General features: G+C 41.7%; 2 protein-coding genes across 2 annotated transcripts in view; one reads left to right on the forward strand and one right to left on the reverse strand.

Annotated features, from left to right (window-relative positions):
* LOC308096281 (venom factor-like) overlaps positions 1–3,502 on the forward strand; it is a gene marked incomplete at its 5' end in the record, with an annotated part of 38,495 nt that extends 34,993 nt beyond the window's left edge. Inside the window, 5 exons of the mRNA XM_080443665.1 lie at positions 365–454; positions 919–1,002; positions 1,217–1,297; positions 1,408–1,555; positions 2,313–3,502. Of these exons, the coding sequence (XP_080299791.1) occupies positions 365–454; positions 919–1,002; positions 1,217–1,297; positions 1,408–1,555; positions 2,313–2,457 (548 nt within the window). The 3' untranslated portion in view covers positions 2,458–3,502. The remainder of the gene's footprint in view (positions 1–364; positions 455–918; positions 1,003–1,216; positions 1,298–1,407; positions 1,556–2,312) is intronic.
* Positions 3,503–4,162: 660 nt separating this feature from the next.
* Positions 4,163–8,716, reverse strand: LOC308101115 (B-cell receptor CD22-like). Its single transcript, XM_080450466.1, has 9 exons — positions 8,636–8,716; positions 7,370–7,627; positions 6,869–7,129; positions 6,004–6,261; positions 5,574–5,840; positions 5,279–5,378; positions 5,124–5,193; positions 4,380–4,720; positions 4,163–4,257 (listed from the first exon to the last, which is right to left on the reverse strand). Coding segments are annotated over exons 2-9 (1,545 nt in total). The 5' UTR covers positions 7,617–7,627; positions 8,636–8,716; the 3' UTR covers positions 4,163–4,256.
* Positions 8,717–12,265: the final 3,549 nt, after the last annotated feature.

A 12,265-nucleotide genomic window follows, 5' to 3' on the forward strand; every position in this document is an offset into this window, starting at 1 on the left:
ACGGGAGCAGATTCCCAAGGGCTCTCCCTTGGGAATCTGGTCAGCTATGTATAGTTGGGTCACAATGGTTTTTTCCACAATGAGTGTAACATTAGAGCAATATTCATACATGGCAAATGAAAGAAATGAAATACCGGTACTCAAGGAATGTTTAAAATGTCATGTTTTAACACTTTTAAAACATGCCATGGTCCCTTGAGCATTTATGTGTAATAACAAGGAGATGAAGATAAATAAGCTGAGGTAGAAAGAAGTACAACTACACTGAAAGAACCTGTATGCCATGCCATTGTGTCCTGAGGTCTTGGTGTGACCTGGGTTATTCTGAATGCTCAAAGTTGCCACACTGTCCTCCTGTCTTCAGACCACCGCTGCAGTCGCGTGTACACCCCCGGAGAGGACAAGGACGAGCTGTCTCAGATCTGCAGGGACAACGTCTGCCGCTGCACACAGGGTTGGGCTTGGGTTTGATTCAGTCTCATTTATTGCAGTGGTTTGATTTAAAAAAAAATGAATTAACTCTGGAACCCCGATCTACACTGAAAATTCCTCAGTGTTTCTTTAACTCTGAGAGTGTACAAATGGAACGGGTCCATTTGGTTCTATTTGTACACTCTCAGAGTTACAGATCGACCTCCAACTCCTCAAGGACTGATTTATTGGACGACTTCAGATGTGAAGATGCATTTCAGACTTCATTTGGAACACATTAATCACAAATCGATGATTGTGCAATTCATTACACATGGATCACTCACTGAACATGCTAGTGTTCACAAGGGCCATGTCATTCACTTATACTCTTTAATCTTCTTTTTTAAATTACATTGTTCATGCTGATCAGCTTTTATTCTGAAGATGAGCATGTGTGCATGTTATTTGGTTGTTGTCTCAGCCTTTTGTTCTTGTGTTTCTTAGGTGACTGCTGTGTCTCCAAGAGTGACAGCCAAACCTTCACCTCTGAAATCATGGAAGCGTTTGCCTGCAAGACCTTACACCATGGTACGATGGTACATGCACGACACGTGCGCACATGCACATGCACACGCACGCACGCACGCACGCACGCACGCACGCACGCACGCACGCACGCACGCACGCACGCACGTACTTTGACAATGACATTTTCAGATGAGCAACATGATAATCTTCTATTATGTGCTGACACAGAGTTTCTTTACTAGTACTGTGTCTAATATCTGGTCCTGTTCTATAGTCTATCAGGTCAAAGTGCTGAGTCTCAACCAGAGTTTCTACGACAGATATGAAATGGAGATCACACGGTTGATCAAGTTGGGTAAGTCTGCAATAATTCATTAATAGAATATTTAATGCTTTATTCTTTTACTCATTCCTCCATTCTGTCTGCTTCCTATCTGCTCTTCTCTCTCCCTGTCCTCCTTCCAGGTGAGGAGGCTGGGGTGGAGGTGGGCCAGAGAAGAATCTTCATGTCTAACGGAGGCTGCAGAGAAGGCCTGAGCCTACAGCAGGGCTCCCAATATCTCATCATAGGCCCCAACGAAGACTTGTGGAACATAGACAGCACCACCAGCAGGTGAGAAGGACAAAGGACATGCACATGGAAGTTGAACCTAATTTTAGCCCTGGTCCAGAGCGTTAGTGAGTTCTCTCTAACGCCCTGCCAGACCCTGGGCTCTGAGCATGTACAAGGAATTCCACTGCCCTGCGAGAGCTCCAACAGTAGTGAAAATAAACTAAAAAAATAAACCGAAAATAAACCACTACTCACAGAAACAAAGGTTGTTTTGTGTTGTTGAAAGTCTATTCTCGGAGGTGGGAAGCCTCTCAGCACCCCACCTACTCTGTAAAATACACTTTTTGGGCAGAAAATAAAATATGTCTGCGAGACGGAAATTATTTTTATTTACACCACAGATCTGGAAGATTTACCATTAACCAACTGTTACTGTTGGAGCCCTCGCAGAGCAGTGGAATTCCTTGTACATGCGCAGAGCCCAGGGTCTGGCAGGGCGTTAGAGAGAACTCACTAACGCTCTGGACCAGGGCTAAACCTAATTTATGCTTTGGAGGGAAAAGTGTTGCTTTGACGGAAATCATGTTTATTTTTCAGTGACAATTATGTCCTTATTTGCCAAAACATAAATCAGGCTGGAAAATTGTAATTATTATTTCACACACATGCACACGCATGCACACACACATGAACGAACGCATGCACGCACACACACACACACACACACACACACACACGCACACATGAACGAACGAACAAATCCACGCACCCTTTCTCTCTCTCACACTCACACTTTCTCCCTCTCTCACTCCGTCAGGTTTAATTACATGTTGGGGAAGAACACCTGGGTTGAACGCTGGCCTTCATCTGCAGAGTGCTCCAGCAACCCCAGCCTCCAGCCCAAATGCACCGCACTGCAAGAGGCTGCACAGCAGCTGTCAGTCACTGGCTGCAGGACATAAAGGCATGTACACACTAGACATCAGTCTCTGTCTATGCGGATGATATTGTCCTATAGTTCTGTTTCTAAACATCATTCTCTGTCTATGCGGATGATATTGTCCTATAGTTCTGTTCCTAAACATCAGTCTCTGACTATGCAGATGATATTGTCCTATAGTTCTGTTCCTAAACATCATTCTCTGTGTATGCCATTCTGTTATTTAGGATGATTTTATCCTAGTTCTGTTTCTTTGGAATTTAGTCTTTTCAATATGGAGCCTTGAAGAGCGTGAGGCTATGGAAGACTTTTCATCACACACTGTGAAAGATTAAGCTGTTCATGTTGGTTATTTTGCCCAATTTATTGAAAAGAATATCACATTTACACTTACCATGATTACTGTCTCCTATAGCCTACTGTCTACATTGACCAATATACTAAGGAGTGCACTGTTTGTGGTGTCATTAACACATTGACTGCCAAGATATTAAACATAGTTTTCTATCCCCGTGCCGGCGTATAATTACCTCAATCCGATGATATTTGAAACGCCGTGGAACCGACATTGTGTAAAAAAAACACACGGAAAAAGTTTCCTGTGAGTAGACGGAAGGATCTGTGTATCCATGGGAACAACAAGTTTCCAACCGCGATCCGCCATTTTGGAGCTTTGGTCCGCTGAAAACGGGTGGTTTTCAATGGAAAAAAAAGAAACTGAGTTACAGCCGTTTTTCTGAAAATCCCATCATTGGGGCGGATGGAAGTGACGTTTTTTGGAATGACGTCACATCCACATTGTTCTTCTCTGAGAGACGATCGATCATTCCAAAGCTGTGTTAGGTCGCCCCTTGTGGAATTTTCCCCCAAAAATGTAAAAACGAGTTAACTCGATCTAGGCAATCAAGCGATGGATTCTAAAAACGAGTTGACTCGATCTAGGCAATCAATGTGTTAAAAGGAGCCTTTAAATGTCAGTATATAACCTTGTTCTTTGGTTTATCAGGGTTTGTAGTTTAACATTAGAACTACTATTCAGTTACAATGAAAGTGTTCCAATGAAACCAAAGCACTGTGAATTTTCAAATCATTCAAGTCAATTCATCATAGCAGGAATCTCAGGGTATGTTCAACCAATAAGAATGACAAGAAATTATATAATACAACTTTATTCATGCGGTTCCATTTTTATAATGACATGTAATGACTTAATATCCGCCTTCTTGCATTTGGCCCTTTCTTTGGCTTGAGAGTAAAATGCCAACTTGTCAAAGTTGCATTGTAGTTGATATGCATTAAAATAGTAAAAATAGTCACACCAACGTTGTTCTTGTGAAGTAGTTTTGTTCTTATTGGTGAAGCTTATAAAGAACGCTATGTCGGTTTAGAGGCAAGCCTGCTGTACACTGCCCACTGCCTTGCGTTGCCAAACTTCCTCTCATGGCGGATTGGGGCAGCAAAAACCCAACCCAACAAATCAAAACCATTTGATTGACTGGTGATACAAGACAAGTCATTCCGCAGCTTGGAAGCAAGGAAGGAGAAAAGTCTAGTGTAGGACACTTGGAGCAATGGCCCGGGTCTTGCAGGGAAGGGAGGGACAGATGTCCTACATTAGATGTTGCAGGAAGGGGTGTAGGGGACGGGGTGGGTCATATCCTGAAGGTAAGGGGGTGTTGTGCCCTTGATTGCCATGTAGGTCATCACCAGTGTTTTGAATTGGAAGTGGACAGCAAGTGGAAGCATGTTGTATGTGTTGTATTTAAACCTTTATGTGTGCTGTATACTGTATAATACTTTGGAAGTCTCCTCATCTAGGCCTCTGAAAAAGAAACACACCAAATGATAATAAATGATCTTAGCCTTCAGTCTGTGTAATCTCAGCCTCTATGCTTGAGGCTGAGGTCAAGGTCTAAGTCAGTTGTAGTGTCTCAGATATCTCACTAGGGGGCAGCATTGGACCTTTTAAATTTGACCACACCATAGTGGACATCCTTCTGTCTCTGGGGCCGTGGTGGTTGGACAGTGGAATGGAGGGGCGCTTTATGGTTCTTAGAGCGCGCAAAGTGGACGCTGGAGTAGTGAACATCCTTCTGACCCTCCGGCTGTGGTGGTTGGGCGATGGAAAAGTAGGGCTCTTCCTGGTTCTTCTTATAGCGAGTGAAGTGGACGGTGGAGTAGTCGACATCAGCTTGCTGTTCCATTCGAGCTGTAGAGGCAGAGCTGCTACTGGCCAAAGGTAGGAAGATCTCAAAATCTGAGTCTGAGTCAGAGTCAGAGTTGTTCTGAGGGAGAGAGAGACATAAAAAATGACCTCAAATGATTATTTCCTTTCAATTTCTGACCCTAATCTGACCTTAAAAGTGTCTACCTCCTCGATGAGTCCAGTTCATTTGCAGTTGATCAGGAATGGGACTGAATATTCTCCTCACAGAGAGGAGGTTGACACTTTTTAAAAGTATGATTTTATACAGTATGGAAATAGGGCAACCACACACTTCAAGAAAACATTGATAATGTGTATTTATGTAAGACCATCACTCCAGAATTGGAGAATTTGTACTGCGGAATTCAGCGGACCAACACTTCCTGGTAAATCTTCAAGTGGAAGAATATACTAGGCTCGCTCCAGGACCCAAACGGTAAGCCGTTTCAAACACTGTTTGGCTCTCCTGGGCTATGACCTACCTGTATTGTGGTTTTCGCTGTTCGCACTGGTGGTACAGGGTCGGATGGCTGCCTGGAGGCCCTCTTTCGTCTATGGATGAAAGACTCAATTTTAGGTGAGTCTGTGATTTAACAAGTACATTTTTAAAGTGTAAAGGGTAAACTAAATTCATTACCTGACCCACAGAAAGACAAAGATGGCTATGATGAGGAGAACAACTATGGGGACTCCTGAAGCTGCAGCTATTTTTATCCATGGTATTTGTATCCATGGTGCTGGGGATCAGGTACTCAGTTTAAAACACTCACAGTAAATGAGAGCCTGACTCATACAACACTTTATGAATCTATATCTAGCAACATTGAGAAAATCATCCATACAACTTATTTGCTGATGAAAATCTAGTAGTAATTGGGTGTATAAGTGGGTGAGTGAATGAATGAATGAATGAATAGTTGGCTATTTGTTACCTGCTACAACGTTCAAAGGGAAGGTGGAATTCCTACCACCTATTGTGTTTTGGATTAAGCAATAGTAAAGTCCACTGTGGACAGGTTGAATATTAGGGATGGTGAAGTTCTGTCCAGTAGCTTTTGGCTTGTCTTCATTCTGGTGGTACCAGGTGTAATTGACCTCTGGTGGGTTGGCATCACTGCTGCTGCAAGTCAGAGTCACTTCACTGCCCTGCTCTATTACACCAGACAGACTCACAGACACTGAGGGATTCTTAGGGGCATCTGGAGAGCAAGGTATAGAAACACAACTCATAAATGTTTGGCTGAACAGTTTTACCATGCTCACAATGCTGCTTCTCTATTCAGTAAAAAAGTGTATTGACTTGCAGTGTATGGCTTTACCACTGTTGCCATTGGGTAAACTTAAAGTGTTTTCTGTACTTACATTGGACATCGATAAAGATGAAGGATGAGTTTAATTGTCCGTATTTATTTGAAGATTGACAATGGTACGTCCCTCTGTCCTTAGAGCTGATGGAGGAGAAGCGATACGTTTCATCTGGTCCACGATGTAGTATTGTGTTCTCCTTGTACCACCAAACATCTTTTGGGTTGGCATCACTTTTACAAGTCAGAGTCACTGGACTACCCTCGTTTATCACAGCAGAGGGTCTCACTGATAATGAAGCAGTCTTGGGACCATCTGCAGAACATCATATTAACATTATTATATTATTATAGAATGTAGTGAATGAAGACTTAGAAGGAATTGTTTTGTGAAGTCACAGTGAATCCAAGTGGATGTTGTGCCAAATGTCATGAAATTTAAAATATCACGTTCACGGGGTTGGGACAGCCGGTCGGACGGACGGACGGACGGACAACTTGGAAACATAATGCCTCCAGCCGCAGCTATTGCCAGTAGAGGCATGATAAAATAATATTTCTATATTGTGTGGGGATACTTGTAGTCTGAACTAGCCTGATTATAAGACTGAAGCAAGAGAGGCAGTCTACGCAGAGAGTGGGCGGGGTCTATGGTCTGGATCCAGGCTAAGTTTGACCGTCAGTGAAGCATGCTCTCTGAACACCTTGGATAGTGGGCTATTCCAGGTGGTCAGGAAATGTGAAAGTGTAATGCGCTCTACATCCTCTGTAAGTGCTGTGGACCATGACAACTTCAAACATCAGTAGAGTAGCTGGACTTAATAGCTCAGCAAAACCACTATGTAGATAAATAAATAAAAACATAGTTGACAATCAGGCCATTTGTTCATACCTTGTCATGGATAACATTTCATTTCACTCACATTTGACAGTAATGTGCGTGCCGGTAGAGTTCTTTGATCCCAACCCATTTTCTGCTTTACAGACATACTCTCCAGTGTCAGAGGTTTGGATGGAATGGAAGATGAGCTGTGATTCACCACTAGAACTGAGGGCTTGATCTTCAAGGTTCTTGAACCAACTGATCTCAGCTGGTGGGAAGGCCTCACTTGTGCAGCTCAGAGTCACTGAACTGCCTTCCACTACTTCACCAGACACTAACACGAAGGCGGTCTGGGGAGCATCTAATTTGGAATGATATTTTTTCGAGAAGAGTGAATAGTGAAAAGACACAATTATTCTTGGGCAAAGATGCAAAGGATACAAAGATGTGTACATTATTACATTGAAGAATACTGAGAACCATTATTTATTTTAGTCTAGGACGGTCTTGTTTAATTCAGGTTGAGAAACTAACCCACATTATTTTTATTATGATGATTCAATGCATGAATAGCACAAATAAAAAATACAAATCTACTCACATCTGACAGTGAGAGTTTCTGTGGTACCTGGACCTATGAGCCCTTCTGGACCTTTGACAGCACAGGAATAGTTTCCTGCATGCTGACTGCTGACTGGACCTAGAACCACATAGTTCTGTTGGCTCTCTGTGTGGGGTAGAACCTTTCCATCCTGGTACCAGATGTAGGTGGAGTTGTCATTCAGAAAACAGTCTGTATCACAGGTCAGCGTCACATTCCACCCTTCTGTCACTAAAGGAGTCATCATCACCCGCAGGTCTAGAGGGTCCCAGAAATAAATAAGAAACATGGGGATTTTTGTCAAAATAGTCTTTGGAGAATCTAATTTGAAACTAGAAAGGTAGTACTGAGTGCACATCTATGCCAGGAGGCATTTCCTACCCTACCCGCCTCCACCGTTCTGACCGACTGGGCCATGCAATGACAATGTTGTGCACATATGAAAAGGCACAAGGCAATAGGGCCATGATAACGGATTAGGGATGGGACGATATGAAAATTACAATATTGTGGCAAAGATAATTGCGATAAACGATGTTATCACAATAATTATTTTGCCAAAAATAGCAGATCTACAAGCTCACATCACGTTGCGATGCGTTGTGAGCTTGTAGATCTGCTAATTTTGGCGAATTGATTTGTGGTGAGGGAAATAAGAGCGTACCAAATGCACTCCTCACAGGTCCGTTTTATCAAGTGGGGTTTAAGTGGTACTGAAGTTGCAGCTCAACAAAAGCTAATTCATCCTAGTAGTGTATGACGGAGGACAATTTCACGATCAATTAAAATCTCTGCCATACAATTATTGTGAGCGTTTTTATTTTTTTTATCACCAATAAAGGATAATTACGATTATGGTCCCATTCCTATCACGGATGTTGATTGTTAATTCCTTGTGTCAATTATGTTGGTACATGGTGGAATGGGAATACAAATCTACGCAGGAATTTCAACTACAGTGGCCACTTGTCTGTCCAAACTACCATAAAACGGTAAAGTAGTTAGAAAATGCAGCCAAAGTGTGTCAACCAGCTGATAGGTCAGTCTGTGAAAGTATTACAAACTAAAGGGACCAGCATGTGTGTTTTACACAATGTACTGCACAGGCTCATAAAATGGGCCAAACTCATATTTTGACAGTACTCGCATCTTTGCACTTTATGGGAAGAATACAAGGACTAGTATCAGGACACAGTCATAAGCCAAATTAAACTGTGATTTGAGATTCAATGCATGAACAGCACAACTTAGCAAAAACATACTCACATCTGACGGTGAGAGTTTCTTCAGGAGTTCTGAGATCCTCTCGACCTTTGACAGCACAGGAGTAGTTTCCTGCATGATGACTGCTGACTGGGTCTAGAACCACATAGTTCTGTTGTCTCTCTGTGTGGTTTAGAACCTGTCCATTCTGGTACCAGATGTAGGTGGGGTTGTCAGTCAGAGAACAATCTGTGTTACAGGTCAGTGTCGCCTTCTGTCCTTCTATCGCTGTGGAAGGACTCATCATCACCCGCAGGTCTAGAGGTGCCATAAAAAAGACAGGGAAAAAGAAGAGGAAGAAAAAAATCACGATGATTGTAGTCACAATTGATTAATTAATTTTCTAGTCTGCTGGGTGTTTCAATTTAAATTAAACAGTACCTGTGACAGTCAGAATTGTACCAGGTAAGCTATTCCCCCATTTGAATGAGTAGCTTGTAAATATGAAGCGATATTCAGCTGAATCACTCTTTCTCAGCTTGGTGATTCTCAGAGTGGAGAGGTGTTGTGTTTCAAGGTATTGGACACGATTCATGTATCCGGAGACTGTTTTTAAGTCCTTAGGTTGTTTGCGATTCTCATAATCGAGATCAGGGACAAACCAGAATGTTGAGACTTTAGGATTACTATAAGTATACATATTGTATGTGCAAGAAATGTCCACTGATGAGCCCTTCAATGCACACATCTTCTTTTCAGTATAAGACACTTTGTTACACCTCAAACCACTGACGCCTGAAAGACACAATTAAGCACAAGTTAGAATTGTTGAATTTCATGCCATAATACAGAAAACATTCTGCTTGTGTTGGGATCCTAAGTGGTGTTGCATTGTTGAGAAGTAGGGTTTGTTTTTGTTTATTTTGATTATATAATGTTGTACATTTGGGTGGTGTGTTAGTTGTACACTGTTGATTACACTCACACTTTAAAGGAGAGTGAAATATCTCATAGCCTTCTAAAGAACAGGCAACGCTGTCTCCATCGCGGAGACGTCTGGTGATGGCCTTCTGTCCATTGATGTAATAGATGTAGGTAGAACCATCAGCTGGCATGCAGCTGGTGGAATCACAGGTCAGCTGTCTCCGGAAGAAGTTGCTGTATTCAGACATCCGAAGCTCTATGGACATGTCACACACACACACACGCACGCACACGCACACACGCGCACACTGTATTTCCTAGATGATACACAGAATGGACTGTTTGCAGTGATGGAGCACCTCATAAAAAAGTTACCTGTGACCTCCAATGTGACTCCAGGGTGACCATAATATGTCCCACCTGATATGTTAGTTATGAACCTGAACATGTAATCTGCTGCATCAGAATCTCTCAGGTCTCTAATGGTCAGGGTACAGCTCCTGCGCTGTCGGTCACAATGGTATCCCACACGACCTGCATACTGAGAGTCCTGCTTCAAATCCACACGTTCACCAGCCTCCCATTTAGTAAACCAGAAACTGTTTGTGACTTTGGAACCTTTGTTGGCTGGGTAACTGTAGGTGCAGTTTATCTGCACAGTTGATCCCCTAATGGCGCACATCCTATAATGAGGGTAGGTTACTCCCCAGCCATCTTGACCCTGTATCACTGTAACACAGAACATATCATAATCATACATTTATTAGAGGACAGAAGATGTTTCTTTGCTTGCTAGAGGCTAACATTATTAGTCAATGAGACAAAAAGCATCTTAGTACCAAGATGGTGTTGGATAATGAGGTCTTGGACTCTAAGCATTGTCTGTCATTGAACTTTCATTATACGGTACACTGTACTGTACACACAGAGACACACACACTTGTTCATTAGAGAATTAAGATATAATTTCAGTCAGATAACTAATTAAATAGATTGAAAAACATTTAATTTATAATATAAATAAATACAAGTGAATATTATATTTGATCTTGGCATTCAGGCTCTGCTACATATTACTCCATACTCAGCACATTAGAAGAACCATTTAAGATCAGGGAGATATATCACTTTTATCAGTTTACCATTCTCTGTGAGAAAGGTCATTACATTTTGTATACAACATCTGACACTTGACATGATATCACATCATCACATCACAACATGTTCATCTGAAATACAGAAAATGAAGCAACACATTTCTAAAACCTTTAATAAATATAAATGTACAATACCTGGTAGAGTCAAAAGGAAGAGCACAAATCCACTTGTTGCTCCTCTAACATTCATAGTTAGGCCTCTCCTCCCGGTTGAAGGCTTCAGAGGTATTAAAACACATTAGCTGGTGGATAATGTCCATAAGAGGAAATATAATATAATTTAACAAGATCACCTTAACCCTCATTAAATTGCTATACTACTACTTCTACTCCACTACATCTCAGAGGTAAATGTTATACTTTTACTCCACTACAATTATTTGAAAACTTTAGTTACTTTGTAGATTTTTATTATTATTACAAAACATTTACTCGACATTTACTTGTAACAGAGTATTTCTGCATTGCAGTATTGATACTTTTACTTAAGTAAAACATTTGAGTACTTTTTCCACCACTGGTCTTAGCATAATAATTTGAATCTCCGAAAGGATGTAAAAACAAAAAGAGTAAACTCACAGAGTATGCCAGCAACTTGTGAATAGGTAGATACCACCTACTGTAAGTTGATACAATTACAGGACAGAAGCTGCTTAAACTGGGAGCATGACCTCCTTGCAGTCATATCATTTATAGCAAGCAGACTGCTGACCAGCACAACTGCAGAACTCAGATGTTTGTAAGTTTCCGTGCTAATCTTTGAGAAAGATTGAAATCAGAGAGTGCGGGCGGGGGGGGGGGGTGGCTGTGGTTGAGCTCTTACAGGCCTAACTATATTCTGTAACACGAACGGAAAAATTTGCCAATACCCATCACCAAGTGTGAGAACACAAGATAACAGCCAACACAGGAAATCATCGTATTCATGGTTAAGGCTGTCTAGTGAGAGCTTGGTGATGGAAAGAGAGAGAGAGAGAGAGAGAGAGAGGGGGTGGGGGGGGGGGGGCAGGAGCTGATGTGCTTTTGGGTTAATTTGTTTATCTTTGCGTTTTTATTAAAACTTTTGAATAAAATAAACTGCACGTCCTCAGCTGGGTGTACACTAAGCCAAATAAGGGAGGTCAGAAACCCCCGGACAAAATGCCCTCTTTATAAGCTTCGTAATTAGTTCATGTCTCACAGGAAGAACGATCTAGATTTGAGGTCTCAGATTACGTTCAAAGGAAGTCCCCCTTTGACGTTTGAGGCAGAGACACACGTACAGTATGACAGTACCTCCTGGGCTATTAATACAGTCTTTAGACATGGTTTGTTTTTGCAGCAGAATAATGTATTAAATGTATTACAGGTTATTAGTGACACGGCTATAATGTCATGTATGATGTACTATATCGTCTCTGTCGGGTGGAAACCTCATATGTCCAAAACTGTTGCTTTTCAGGATTCAAATTCAAAAGTAGCAAAAGTAGCAGATCTACAAGCTCAAAACGCATTGCTCGCGTCAAGTAGGGCATTCATTTACGGAAAAAAACACAAAAAGTTAAAATGTGTGGAGATCTTTGGTTTCTGCCCGACAACAACGATAAGTTCTGTTATGGTCAAAAACACATTA

The sequence above is a fragment of the Gymnoscopelus braueri genome, assembly GCF_963280865.1.
Source record: "Gymnoscopelus braueri genome assembly, chromosome: 2".
NCBI classification, from domain to species: domain Eukaryota; kingdom Metazoa; phylum Chordata; class Actinopteri; order Myctophiformes; family Myctophidae; genus Gymnoscopelus; species Gymnoscopelus braueri.